Source organism: Notamacropus eugenii, chromosome Y, assembly GCF_028372415.1.
Source record: "Notamacropus eugenii isolate mMacEug1 chromosome Y, mMacEug1.pri_v2, whole genome shotgun sequence".
NCBI classification, from domain to species: Eukaryota; Metazoa; Chordata; class Mammalia; order Diprotodontia; family Macropodidae; genus Notamacropus; species Notamacropus eugenii.
The window spans coordinates 5303612-5319066 of NC_092880.1; the positions used below are offsets into that span (position 1 = coordinate 5303612).

Genomic DNA, 15455 nt, shown 5'->3' on the forward strand with positions numbered 1-15455 from the left:
GGCATTTTGTGAGGCTCTAATGAAATTTTTATCAATCAAGTGGTCCAGTGGATATATTGCTAAACTCAGAGTCAGGAATACTTGAATTCAAATGTGACTTCAGACACTTTTTAGCTGTGTGACATTGAGCAAGCCACATAAGCGCTGTCAGTCTCAGTACCCCAAGTTTAAAACTGATATTATAACATCACCCAGCTCCCAGGATTTTTCTGAGGATCGAATGAAGTAATATTTGTAAAATTATTAACACAGTGTGTGGTAGGTGGTAAAAACTTCATAAGTGCCTACTTCCTAAATTTCTAAGTGAAGCATAGTTTTTTTTGACAAATGTCCTTATTCTTAAATATTACTATTCTATAGGTGTTATTGAATGTCTTTTAAAAATGGAGCACAAGAACATCCAAAGAACTTAATCCATTACCAAAAGTCAACCTATTCTAATTTGAGATGATTCTGATTGCTCTGTGAGTGAACATGGATTATTGGCCAGACGTTTGACTTGGCTGGGCCTAAAAGAGGGAAGGCAGATCCAATGTAGCACCGAATTGATATGTGCAATTAAGATATATAGACACTAAAATATATAGAACTATACCATTGAAGTTTGGGTGAAGATGCATGACTTAGATAATAAAGTCTTCTGGTACATCCCATATCTTGTCTTACAATATTCTACATGTAATAACAAGCCTGGATGTGCTACCTAAAGAGTTGTTTTCATATTTTTATGAACTCTCTGAATTTTGATTCTCTGAAGAAACCATAACATATCGATATTTTTAGTTCATACATACCTCATTTTAGATCTAGAATTTGCCTTTTTCCATTCTCCTTTCCACCTTTCCAATTTTTTATCATCAATTTTGAATATAACGTAACATTTTCCTGATCTTTCCCTCTACGATATTTACTCGTGCCTTAGACGTAGCAATCCCATTAGAGGTACTTAATAAATACATGGATGTAGATCATGGTGGTGGTGATTAAAATAATTGATGATGATGTTCAACTAGGTGACACAGTATACAGTTGGCATTGGGAGTACCTGATATTGAATCCTGACTCACTAGCTATGTGACCTTGGACAAGTCATTTAGCTATTGCCAGCCTCAGTTTTCTCATCTGTAAAATGAAGGTATTAGTAGCACTTACCTCACATTATTGTATCAAATGTAATAATGCATAGAAAGTGTTTTGAAAATATAAAAATCCAATATATAATCACAGTTATGATACTGACAATGATAGTGATGGTGTTTATTGCAAGGACGATGATGATGATGATGATGATGATGATGATGATGATGATGATGATGATGATGATGATGATGATGATGATGGTGGTGGTGGTGGTGGTGGTGGTGGTGGTGATTGTGATTATATAGATGGCAAGCTGATTTGACTCTGTAGGGATTGGAGTCAAGAAGATCTGCATTCAAATAATCCTTCTAACATTTGCAAGTTTTTTTTAACATTATAAACCATTCAATCTTGCTGATCTAAGTGTATGTCCCTTGCCAGCCAAGTACTTGATCTCTAGGAATAATTTTGGTTATACCTAAGATATAGACTTGTCCTTAGAATTAGGATGGCCTGAAGGATATGGGATCCTCTATTTTATCAGAAAGAAGGAAAATTGCTGATTTACATCACATCGAAGCCCTATGATCAATTAATCGGCTTTAATGAAATTCAGAAGCAAAGAGGTTGTGTAGTTGCATCCCTGGTTACATCAACAGGAGAAAATCCTAAGAAGAGCTATTCAGTGTGAAGATACCATTCCATTACCTCTTGACATGTAGAGTTGAATGTTGAGGAAAAGTACTATCATTATGGAGCACTTCAGGTAGTTTCGATCAACTACAAAATTGCAAAACAAAAAAAACAACTTTAAAGCACTTAAAACTCTGATCAAGTGGATGAACAACCATATTAACCATGCATTCACAGGACCTATGATTAAATGTGCTGCCTACTTCCTGGCAGTGATGATAGGCAGAAAAAGAAAAAAAATATACACCTTAAACCTAACTACTGCTTATATTTGTTTTGTCTGACTATGCTAATTTATTTAAAATATTTTCTTTATTCTTATTCTTTAAATTATATTTCTACAGGGAGAGTAGGGGTTAGGGAGTTAATAGAAAATAATGATGCCAAAAAAGAGAACCATATAAACATTTTTTAATGGAAAGAACAGGAAAAGAAGAAATATAGAAAGAAGAATAGACAAGCAGGAGAGTTTTGAAAGCAATGTCTAGGTAAATACATACATAAGTATATATGTTAACATATATATGTGTATATCTAAATAAAAATCAAGCAGTGTGAAGTTGATATTCATGGGTTCATATAGAAATCCCATTATTCTCAAATTTGTATACGAAAACTCTCTTTTTTGGTGTTAATATTCAAAATTTAAAAAATCAAAAAAAAAAAAAAATAAAGACATTACCTAGAAGACCTGTAATGGAATTGTAAAATTTGAACATTACAGGAGACCTCAGCAGTCATCTAGTCTAATCCATATACCACAGGATGACTCACTACAATGTTACGGTTATCCATTATATAACATCTAGCTCATCCTATATATGGACAAGAACACTGCCCACAACATATTCAACAGTTTATCATTATTTTTTTTTGAATGAAGACCCCAATTGAGCGAGAAACTTATTATTGCTAATGCAGCCAAAACCTTCTTTTGATATAGTGATTTATACCCACTCCCCATTCTATACCCATTTTTTCCTGTTAAGTTTGGAGTATTTTTACACAAAAAATCTTTTACCTGTTGGTGTAAATGCAAGTGTATTTGACCCTGTTCTGTCCATTTCAGAGAAGAATGAGGTTCACATGATACCTACATCCTCTAGCCTTTCCTCGGAATTTTTTATATTCTTATTACATACAGTAATTATTAAAAATATCAAGGTCTACCCCCTTTCTTTCTAGTTTTTATTTTAATATATTTTAACTTTATTTTCCCTTCTTTTTCCCCTCCTAAAACTCTCAGAACTAAGAGAATCCATTCAAAAACTTTGTTTTAAAAATTAATCACCTCAACACCATTGAAAAATGTTAAAATTCTTGAGGGATGCTTGTTTCGGTTCCCCATTAATCTTTTAGCATTATATTCAACTCCATCTAGTTATTTCAATAAATTGATATTTCTGATTTTAGATTGTGACTCCCTTGAGAGTAACAACTGGATTGTTTTCTTTTGTTTTTGTCTATCTTTATAACTCCAAGTCTTTGCACAACTTTGGCACGTAGTACATGCTTACTAAGAATTTTTCACTGACTTCATTCTTGTACTTTAGTTTGAATTCCCCACTCAGATCTGTCCTTTTTACTAAAAATCTTTGAAATGCCTTAGAACTTGGGGTAAGAATAATGAAAACAATTCAGGAGCATGCAGAGTAGGGTTGCATGGAGAATTGCTCATGTGTTTGTGTGTGGTTTGTGTGTGTGTGTTTATTGTCGTTGTTTTTGTTGACCCAAAGACCAGCTATACATAAGTATATATGTCTAGTTTGTTTATATATATATATATATATATATATATATATATATATATATATATATATATATATATATATTTCTCATATATTTTTCTCATTATAAACCTTGTGTATTTCGTAGAATCATAAATGAAAAATGATTAATTACATTTTTGTAGTATCAGCCAAAACCTGGATGCTATCTCTAAGTTGGAAAAATATTCATTATTCTTCATAAGCATTTTTATGAAATAATTTTCTTTGTTAATGTTATTGACAAAACTGGAATAATGGGTAGCATAATTAGTTGCTGTTAAACTTCTTGGAATGACAGATGTTCAGGGAGTTCTGATGTGCGTTCTCTACATCATGGGGTTATATTTGTTCCCCTCTCTCCATATCCTTAGGAAGACAACCTATCAAATATCTCAAAGTTTTCCTCTTAGCAAAGAATCATGATACATTTAATTACTTAAATAAGTAGGCCACATTAGAAAGTATCTTCCCATACGCAAATCCACAGGTTCAGTTAACTGCGGAAACCAAGACTTGCAAGATGTGCCTAGAGTTTTTATTGTACTGGTGCACACTGCCTTTCTCTAACCTTATATATTTTGTGTATATTCATTTCAAATTGAGGAATGAAGAAAATTACAATATAATATCAAAATCATGCTTGCACTTCAGGAATGTAGGAAGAATCTTGATGGAATCCTTATTCATCTCGCCTGGCCCTTATCGAATGATGACCAAGCAGTCAATTAGCAGAATTGGAGTTAATCCATCAAAATTATGTACAAGATAATGAAATATGTGCTCTCAATATGCCTATGATGGTTTCATATTAATTCTGTTGTATCACAATACCCACCCCCTCACAAATTCTAGTGTTTTTGCTTGGTTTATTATCTAGAATTTATTTTGTTTGTCACTGGTTTGTACATACTGGTTTGAATGTTGTATTTCCAATTAAAATCAGAACTTAAGAGCAAAGACAGTCTTACCTTTCTTTGTATCTCCCACAATTAGTACAGAATTTGGTAAATAGTAGACACTTAATAAATGAAAAAAATAGGATAAAGTAACATTTACTTCTAAGTCAATATAAGTAAGTTGGAATATCATTAGATCACTCAACAAAATGAAAAAAATAACATGGGTTTAGTCAGACTTCTGAAATTTAAATCCTCCTTCCCTCACCTATACACACGCACATAGCTCCCATTCCTTTCCTTGTAATGCTGCTTATTCTCATAAACAACTTTCTCAGTAGGAAGTAAAAGGAGCCCCAAGAATTAATAGGAAATTCTTGATTCCCCCATCTTGTGGTTTCCCCATCTAATCTACAAAATTTTACTTGATTCTAGGCCCTACTTTGCTTTTTCTTCTCCCTTATTTACTTTTCTACTACTACCTTCCTTCCAGACCATTACCAACAGGTGTCAAAAAGGTAACCCACTGGGGGTGGAGCCAAGATGGCAGAGTAGACAGACGCACATACACTAGCTCCAAACCCACAGCCCATAGAATATCTGGAAAAAAGAACTCCCGGCGAATTCTGGAGCAGCAGAGGCCACAGAACGGTGGAGGTGAGGAGATTTCTGTTCCAGAGAGCCCTGCAAACCTCTCGCAAAAGGTCCCTCGCGCCCTGGACCTCGAGGTGAGCCCAGCCCTGCCTTGGCCACGTGGCACTAAGAGGAGCAGATCCGAGCGGGCTTCAGGAATGGAATCTCCAGGGGCCGCCCGGGTCCCTCCACCCACAGGTGATGGGTGTCAGTGAGAGGGTCTCTTTGGTGGGTCGAGAGGGGAGTGGGGTGCCCCCATAACTCAGGCCCCCTAGGGAGGCAGCAGTGGAGGCGGGAGCAGACAGGGGCTCCCCAAGCAGGCAGGGGCTCCCCAAACAGGCAGGAGCCCAGATCCATTGTTGAAGGTCTCTGCATAAATCCCCTGAGGGAACTGAGCCCGTGAGGCAGCCCTGCCCCCACCTGAGCACCTGAATTTAATCTCACACTGAATAGCAGCCCCGTCCCCGCCCAAAGCCCTGAGGCTGGGAAGCAGCATTTGAATCTCAGACCCCAACCTCTGGCTGGGCGGATCTGGAGGCAAAGTGGGTGTGAAGAGAATATTCAGAAGTCAAGTCACTGACTCGGAAAATTCCCAGAAAGGGGAAAAAAAATAAGACTATAAAAAGGTAACCCACTATGGATTACTTACTGAATAAGATTAAATACAAGAGGGAAATATATAACAAAATACTACATAACATAAGTAGTTAATGTTAACATGTGGTTTTCTAGGTCAATATGTATCTATAGTGATCCTTATTGGAATGTGACACCCTTCATTTTTTTTTCCTTTTTAATTCTTTAACTATTGCTTAGTTTTCTTTTATTCCTGGCCATTCACTGATTGAGCCCATTATAAGACAATATTTGCCTTAGCTTACAAATCTTATAGTTTACTTTAATATTTGTGAATTTACATGTTTTTAAAAGTTTGACAAGGGTTAGTGAGAACTCTCCTTAGAGCCTCCTTCACATCCTTGTTCCTCAAGCTATAGATCATAGGATTCAGCATTGGGATCACTAGAGTGTAAAATACAGAGGCCATTTTATCAGTGTCTAAGGAATTGTTTGACCGAGGTTGAAAATACATGAAAAGGAGTGTCCCATAGAAAACAGTGACAGCCATCATATGAGAAGCACAGGTGGAAAATGCTTTCTGTCTCCCCTCTGCTGAACGTATCCTCAGAATGGCCAAGATAATGTAGAAATAGGATACAATTACAATGATCATGGAAAAGAAGAGATTAGTTCCTGAGAAAGTAAAGACTGCTGTTTCTGGGATGTAGGTGTCAGAGCAGGATAATGCTAACAAAGGGACATTATCACAGTAAAAGTGATTGATGACATTGGAAGAACAGTAAGACATTGAGAAAACACAGGAAGTGACAGTCATTGCAGTAGTTAAACTGTAGGTGTATGTAAGGACCACAAGTAGAATACAAACCTTCCGTGATACTACAACCATATATAATAGGGGATTGCAAATAGCCACATAGCGGTCATAGGCCATGACAGCCAACATGAAAATCTCAGCCACAATGAAGACTAGGAAGCCTCCATGCTGAGTTGCACATCCATAGTAGGAAATGGTTTTCTTCTCTAACAAGAAACTGACGAGCATCTGGGGAGCAATGACAGTTGAATTACCAAGGATGATGATAGCCAAGTGTCTAAGGAAAAAATACATAGGAGTTTGAAGTTGAGAATCTATACTAGTGAGTGTGATGATTCCCACATTTCCAGTCACTGTCACTGCATAGTTTACTACGAAGATGAAGAAGAGTGGAACTTGAAGCTCTGGACGTTCTGAGACTCCAATGAGAATGAATGTGGTCACATGGGAGAGATTTCCTGATGCCATTTCTGATGGATTTCACCTGCTATGGGAATAAATGGAAAAATCGTTTAGAACGCCAAGGATGGTTTTTATAGAACTTGTATCTCAAGGAAGCCACAATATCCTGGGATTAAGTTTTCTTTTTGTTTTATTAACTGTCTGCAGAAACCTGTCTTAGATTTGGTGAGATAGTTTACCTGATACCTGAACTATTGAGAGGGGTTCCAAAGAGCTGATGGTTAAAATTTCAATGTGAGAATTTAAACCTTGAAATTAGCAAAAAGCATTATTTTGCTGTAGAATATCTAGATTTGAGGATAGAGGAAGAAGTTAATGATGAAGATTAAATTTAAAAGTTCATATTGAGCACAGCCTCTCTACCAACACAGCTAGCTAGATGAGAAAATAATGTAAGGTGTTTGTCATATTTAATTCTCTGATCATTGAGTTAAGAAAAAAATAACTTTATAGACTGAAAGTTCATATTTTCCTTGCTATCTCTCACACATAGAAGTGTGCTAAGCAAATAGGAACTGGTAAGTAAATACTTCTGAGACACAGCACTTAAATTGTACAGAAATATTACAGAAAATTTTTCCCAATCCCCCTTAATTTCTGTACCTATTCTCTGTTTATAATCTACTATTTATCCTTTCTTTGCCTTTACTGGCTTTCACGTTGTCGCCCTCATTTGAGCATATCTATCTGTCTATCTATCTGTCTGTCTATCTATCACCTATCTATCTATCTATCTATCTATCTATCTATCTATCTATCTATCTATCTATCTACCTATCTATCTATTTATATTGGGCAATTAGAAAATATCTTGACTAATAACTGGCTCTTAACGACTATATTGACCAACTGACTGACAATTCTCTCCCTTCTGTGGAGACCAATCATAATTTTAAGCTCTATTGGTGCCATTTGTCAAAACAAGAATTGCCATGGGGGATAAACGTAGGAATTTCAGCAAATTCATACTTAATATTATGACGGGTATCCCACAGAAGCAGCAGGATATGACATTGATGTATCACCAGAAATTCAGGAAGATATTTGAGACCCAAGCAAAATGTCCTCATCAAGCCAAAACAAAGCTGAAAATTCCTAATTTCTCTTTTCTTATGATACAGAAGTGTCCCATCATTTCTCAATACTTATAATATTATTCCTCTGACTCATTACAATTGCATTCTTAGTTGTGAAATTCTGTCTCATGGAGACTAGTCCTCTTATCTCATAATCATTGTACTTCATGCTTGGAAGGATGGAAATGGCCATCCTCCCTCTGAAACCCAAATCCCTAAACAGATGAAATCGTTCTCATTTTTTCCTGTCCTTTTTACACGGTCCTTTTCTTCTTTTAGAAGGTCACCTGGACCTAGTCTGAGATAAGTATAATCATATTATAGAATGTTCTCTCTTGTAACAAACAGGGGTTAGGTAGAGAGTGGGAGAACAATTACCACAAATTCACTTAAATCATTATGTGTCATCACGTGTGGGACACGACGTCTTTGCCCAAATTTACCTGGCATGCCAAACTAAGCATGCCAGAAAATTCAAACCTGTTCCATCAGAATATTAGAAAAAGGCTTCTAGGATTCGACTTTACAGAATCTCTAAAAGATACACAATACCTACAAAAAACATGCTTATAGTAGTATCCACTCCTGGAGGGATATTTAACCTCTAAGGAACCTTCAGTTCAGCTATTGCTCCAACACAGATAATTTGTTGCAACTACTTGGCAAAATACATTATGACTATTTTCACCTATGAACCACTCAATGCTTTGTCTGGATTGTTCATTATTTCCTAATGCATACTCAATACTCTAGTATCAATTGTGTTGCATTTAAATATATTCAGCTTTCGTTTGCCTGATTAATATGTAATTCTGTCCCGTTCAGATCATATTTTACCTGTCTCCCTCCTTGGGACTGCCTGAACATGTATCACACTAGGTGTAATTTAAAAAATGCATTGTGTCAAATTCTCAGCAAAATGTGAGAGTCAAAATTCTTCCCCTTACCTATCAAATATAGCTTTCTTTAATCCAATGCAAATTGTTAGATTCCACAGAGTACAGTAGTTGTTATTTTGTCAGTTTTCAGTTGTGTCTGACTCTTGGTGACTCCATTTGGGTTTTACTTGGAAAAGATACTGAAGTGATTTGTCATTTCCTTCTGCAGTTTATTATACACATGAGACAACTCAGTCGAACAAGGTGAAGTGACTTCCTTAGGTTCTCAGAGTGAATAAGTATGAGGGCATTTTTGAATTAAGGGAGATGATTCTTCCTAACTCCTGGCTGGGCCATCAAGTTCTCCTTAGGACACAGTATTTTACCATTAGCCCAGGTAGTCAAGAGTTTCTAATTCCGTATTTCTCTTCCTTCTGATGTCATTTGAGAGAAACAATGATGGAAATGGATTCAGAGTCAGGAATTTCTACTGTGACTGTTAATCAAGCTTGGACAAAGTTAAAATTTCACTCCTTTTTTACCTCTGATTAATTGTGTGATCCATCTTGAGTTGGTTAAATTCTCAGTATTCCAGACAGTTCTCCAAGAGTTGCACATGTATTGAAGGAAATCTGTACAGAGTTGAAAAGAAAATCTCAAGAAAAATAATAAAAGTTCACAGTATTTTTCTGTTTTAACATGAAAACTTATTTTCTAGAAAAAGAATTTGAATAGATTTGCGCTCATCCAAGCGCCATGGAGACAGAAAAATATAAGACACTCCAGACTTTACATTAATGACTGTCTATGCAACAGAATGCTAGCTTGATTAGCACATAGAAGGATCCTTTGATTTTGAGCACATTGTTCTGCTCTGATAAAATAAATAAATCAGAAAAAAGTACATTGAGATAGTGCAGCCTACCTGTTGAGGTGGAAAGCTGTGCCCTGAGCTCATATGGCCCAGCTCAATGAATTTTACTGGGGTTTTTACTTGTTCCTGAAGCATCTGGAGCACTCTAAATAGTAATAAATTACATGTCTCCAGCCTCTTAAAATTCATCAAAAAACCCTCTAATATACAGAGCCTTCCCCAGGGGAATAAAGGAATACTAGGTACTCATTATTAAAGTCTCTTTCCATCATCCTGCTCCCCAAGTGAATAAGTTAAAATAATTTGAGAATTATAATTATTTCTTGTACAATTTTTTTTTCTGGTGGAACATTGCCAGGAATTATTTTTAACACACAGAAAAATTTTGTCCCAATAGTGCAGTGTTAGCTTTCCTAGAACCTCTTCTAGCTAGTATCATCCTCAATATTTTTCACTTATCCCCACTGTTGCTCTCACTTTCCCTCACTTCTTGGGTTACCCTCTCCCATTTCTCTCTTTGAATTTTACCATCATTTAGTAAATTCATATTTGTGAATTAAGAATATATTTGATATTTTTCCAATTTCGAGGGTGTTTCATTGTTAATGATCACATGACTGAAGTAGTATAACTTATGAGTCAATCAATTGCCATCAACAAAGAACATAAGGATAGATGAGAAATAATCAACCTAATGAAGGCAGTAGAATTAAAGAGAAATTAGACAAAGTAGGAAGAGCTACTCTCCAAATTAATGATTCTTCTTCCCTGAGGAAGAACACTACCCCCCCCGTCCCAATCAGTGTCATCACTCTGGGCATATTCTCTCAGCACCTCTGCTGAGCTACATTTCAGAAAATATAATCTTTACTTTTGGAGAGGGAAATGCCAAACCCCTCCTGCATATTTGCCAAGAAATCTCCAATTTGTATCATAAAGAGTCAGACGTGACTAAAATGTCTGAACAACAATAATCTTTGCTCTGACCTCTATGCTGATGTACTATTAATGTAGAAAGTGTTTATATGTAGGTATGGGTATATTAGTGGGGTGGCATAGAGATTCCAAAAATGAGCATATCACTACCATCCCTTGACTAGTGGGTACAACACCCTTTCCCAATTCTGGCAGCAACTGCAACAAGAATTACAAAACTATCCCAGAATTTCTTTCCAAAAAAAACCAAAGCACCAGGGAGGACGTTCCCTGAAAGGAAAGCTTTTTTTTTTTTTGATTTTTTTCTCTTTTTCTTCTAATAGAACATTTTAAAAGGAGGTTTTGAATATGGTTTCTGAATAACACTCAACACACCTATCTCCTAGGGTTTAGCTACATTTTTACCAAATGATCTCCAAATTTCTGAACCTGTTCCCAGATTCTCCTCTTATCCTCAATGGTACAGCAGGTCTAGAAGAAGATATGCAAATGTCCCCAAGAAAGCTTGAATTGAAGAGATATATCCCTATAGCCCTCAGTAAACTTAGTGGGATCATCAGAGTATCGACCTAGTTTCTCTTTAAACCGAGTGAGGTCTGAAACGAACAAACGGACTTGAACCCTCATCCCACTGGGCAAGGCAGCTACTTCCCTTAGAAGACAAAGCCATGAAAGCATAGCAGAATTCAGCCTTCAAGGAAGGGAGATAGGAAGTCTCACTTCTTGTGAGAAAAGGGGTAGGGAGTGAGGGCCGAACTGAATTGGACTTCAAAGCAAGGGGAAAGATCTGCTGCACCTGAGGAGCACGAGGGATCAGAAAAGGAAATAGTATGTATGAGACAGAAACTATAAAAAGGGGACCAGAAGAGAAAGTAAGGGGAATGAGGGAAAAGAGGGAGTGTTCAAGGTAAGGGGTTTGGGGCGTGGGAAGCAGGGGAAGTGTTGGGGAAAGCAGAAAGTGGCTGGAAAGAAGTAGAAACAGCCAGAGTAGGTGGGGAAGAGGCAACTGGGAGAGGGGCAGGGAAGGGAGTAGGGGAAAGTGTGAGAACAGAGGCAGGGAAGAGGGCAGGGCTGAAGCTTTGAGGACTATAAGCAGGGGATCATTTAAAATATCAAGTTGGTTCCCATTCCCCTTTTGTGTGGTGCCTCTAGCTACAAGCATCTTACCATGTTTTCTGAGAATGTGGTACCAAAAGAGTTAGATGAAGGCCATTATGTAAGATATTTCCATCCATTTCCCCTCTCAGCAAGAGCATAAATCGAGCTGTAACAAAGGACTGTATTGCAAAGATCCACGAATGGGCTTGAGTCTTGATTCTCGAGGCCAAACTGTGTTTAAAAGAACATAGGCCATTTCTTAAGTTCCTTAGAGAAATTGAATTTATTCCAATTTCTTAAAAGACAGCCCAAGGGTTAATTTTTGGGAATTGAAAAGGATTGACCCATCATGAGCATGACAGCTGGGAATCCTTCCATAAAAGAGCATCCAATCAAACAGTTTTCCCTGAGTTTTCCCAATTCTCTAGGGTTCCAGAGAATTGGACACATATTTCCATACAGGTTGTCCCCTATACCTTAGAAGGTGTTCCTGGGTCTGAGTCAGCCTAGTAACTGTCTGAACTGAATGAAACCTGAGAGCTCAGATGCAAAAAGCACCTTCAAGACTTTCTATGTCCTTGGAGAGTGATCTCAACTGCAGAGCAAGAAAAGGGTAAAGAATGAGAGAGGGGGCTTATGTCCCTTCAGGTCTTGGCTAGAGGAGAGCTTGAGATTTTGCAGTTTTCCAATGAGGAAAGAATATGTTTTGGTCTAAGGGTCTGGAACATTCTGCAATGCACGGGTAAAAGGCACAATTCTGTGTTGAAATACTTAAAGCACTGAAACCTTCTTTCAGTCCAAGAAGTGAATTTATTAAAACACTGGTTGGTGTGGACAATATTCCTAGTGAGTATATACATTTGGTAGGGAATAGACTGATATATTTAAAGGGAAAAATATTGTAGAAGTATTTGGATGGGATTAAAGAGTGGTGAATAGCCTGGAGTGGTTTGGAGGTAACAGAAAGGGGGTTGGATGGGATTAGGCAGTGTCAAGTAAGCTAATTAAGCAATCAAAGTGGTTTGGGGTAGCCCAGGTACTTTGAGCAGGGGCAAAGCTGTGACTGAAATGTATGGGAAAATTCAGGGACTAGATGGGATATAAGAGAAAATGAAGGATTGAGCTGGGTTGGGGACCACAATGAAAAGACAGTTGAAATGATCATACTGGGATGATCCCATGCCTCAGTTGAATACCAGGGATCCGAGTTCAGTGGTTGGATTCTTGAAATTCCTTGTAATGTCCAAGGGTGAAGTGGTGCAGATTCTAAACCCCATCAGTATTACTTCTTTTAAGTAATCTTAAACATCTAGAAGTCACTCTCCTTCTTTACACAATGAGAGAGATATATTGCATGACCTCAAAGGCCAATTCACCTCTAAATTTATGACATGGCCATACCAGTGAATGGAAACCTGGCTAAAGAGTAAGGAATATCTAAGTTCAAGTCCAAACTCAAACATTGACTAGCTATATGACTTTGGGCAAGTCATTTAAGGTGTGCATGACTCAGTTTCTTTATCTGTAAAATGTAGACAGTAACAGCACCTGTCTCCCAGGGTTGTTGTGCTTTGTGAACCTTAAAGTACTATATAACCAACAGCTAGAGCAGAAAAGGAGGCAAGCTACTGTATGGAGCACATTCAATCTAGAAAGAACACTTGTTGAAGGCAGGAAAGCACTTACTTTATTTTACATTCTTGTGAATGTGCAGCTCCCTAAAGGAGCATGATTGCTAAGGCTAATACAAGGCTATTTATTTCCTGTTCCCAACTCAAATTCCCCCCATCCCTTGTTCCTCATTGGCTGGATGCAACATCCTGAACCGCCTGTTCGAGGTTCTTCTAGATATGTTCCTCCTCTCTTGTCATGCATCACATGTGCATTTAAATCAGCTGACTCCACTCTACGGTTGTTTTGGATACTATTAACCAGCCTATAAAGCATGTGTACAAACTTCTGACCTTTTATTTGATCAGAAGCCTGCTTCTTCCACGCCACAACTCTGCCTGGAACCAGTTACTCCTGATTTTTATCCTGTTATCTTTCCTGCAAAGCTGGATGTGTAGTGTTTATCCTGTGGAAAGAAAAGTCTTCTTTTGTTTCTCACACAACTCATTTTACACTTGAGGAGGATGAAAAGACCCACAAACAGCTATCTGTCTTGATTTTCCGTGTGTGCATCTTTGTAGAGTTAACTAATTTAGCCAAGGTCATAAAGAAAAGAAGTAACAAATCCAAGATGAAGACTCTCATCATGGGATTTCAAACTAAGTATTCTTTCCTCCACAAAAAAAAAAAAAAAAAAAAAAAAAAAACTGTTTCCAACAATCTTGGTTCCCTGATCTCAGAACATAATTCTGTTGAGTGTTAGGGTGCATAGGACCCCAAAATACTGACTCGTTGGGTTCTGCCTGAATGAATTTGACATAAATTTTCTTTCAGTCAAAGATAAACAAAGTTTAACATCTGCTATATTATGTTAACTCTTTAGAAGTCTCATCATTTCTGACCCTTGTATTGACAAGTGGGTCAGACAGAATCAGAGCTAGATTGAATCTGAGCGCCTCCATGAAGAGAAGAAAGATCTGATATACAGAAAGATTGTCGGAGGTATCTAGGGATGGTCTAGTTGCATGGGAGGATGGGTTTGAGGAAGAGTCTAAGGCGGATCTTGATGGGACTGAGGTGACTAGAGGTCAGAACACAGAGAGTGAGATTTTGATGGGCTCAAGAGTAGGAAATAGTTGAGGACATCCTGAGGTAACAGATAATGGAGAGCTAGGCTAGGTTAAGGGTACGTTATAGAATCAAGGAGGGGAAATAGCCAGAGGCAATCTGGAGGTAACAGTAAATTGAGGGTTAGGGTAGGTTTAGAGTACTAGTTTTGGGGATGAAAAGCCAGATTAAGTGGTAAGATTCAAGCAGATTTCAAGGGAGTTCCCAGAGTCTGTACCCCATCAGTTGTACTTTTTTTCTCTCAGAGAATTAATCCTTTTGAGAATTTCTCTCAGTCATCCGAATTGATTTTGTATACAGTGATAATTTTAACTACCCACAAAGATTAGCAATTTAAAAATTAAAGAAAAAAAACAATAGCCACATCAATTCTGGCAGCAACTGCAACAAGAATTACAAAACTATCCCAGAATTTCTTTCCAAAAAAAACCAAAGCACCAGGGAGGACGTTCCCTGAAAGGAAAGCTTTTTTTTTTTTTTTTTGCTTTTTTTCTCTTTTTCTTCTAATAGAACATTTTAAAAGGAGGTTTTGAATATGGTTTCTGAATAACACTCAACACACCTATCTCCTAGGGTTTAGCTACATTTTTACCTACTTTGTAGTTTTTCAAATGTGTGCTCAAAAATTTCAACCCATTTCTGCACACAAATAAAAAGTACATACTAACTTTTAAATATAATTTACATTTTTAACACGGAGTATAAACAAAAACTCAAAACTTGTATTATAATGATTGTCAAACTCAGTTGACTGAGTCGGACATTGCCCCCAATTCAAAGACCCATGAATTGCCTGAGGCTGACCCTACATTATCGCTTCTAGTCTTAGACTGTTTTGTAAATGTTCTAAACCTTCCACTCCAGGATTCCCAAGCTTTCTCTAAGGACTTTCAGTAATTATGCAAAACAACTTACCTTGTGAAAACCA

The 15455-nt window shown here is 37.3% G+C and overlaps 1 protein-coding gene across 1 annotated transcript; it reads right to left on the bottom strand.

The window, feature by feature from the left end:
• Positions 1 to 5984: 5984 nt before the first annotated feature.
• LOC140516531 (olfactory receptor 8J2-like) lies at positions 5985 to 6932 on the bottom strand. The gene has a single exon (XM_072627485.1). The coding sequence runs from the start codon at positions 6930 to 6932 to the stop codon at positions 5985 to 5987; it is 948 nt and encodes a 315-aa protein (XP_072483586.1).
• Between the last annotated feature and the right edge of the window lie 8523 nt (positions 6933 to 15455).

Bases quoted from the DNA above. Each gene is read 5' to 3' on its own strand.
- LOC140516531 (XM_072627485.1), bottom strand. From the start codon at position 6,932: ATGGCATCAGGAAATCTCTCCCATGTGACCACATTCATTCTCATTGGA.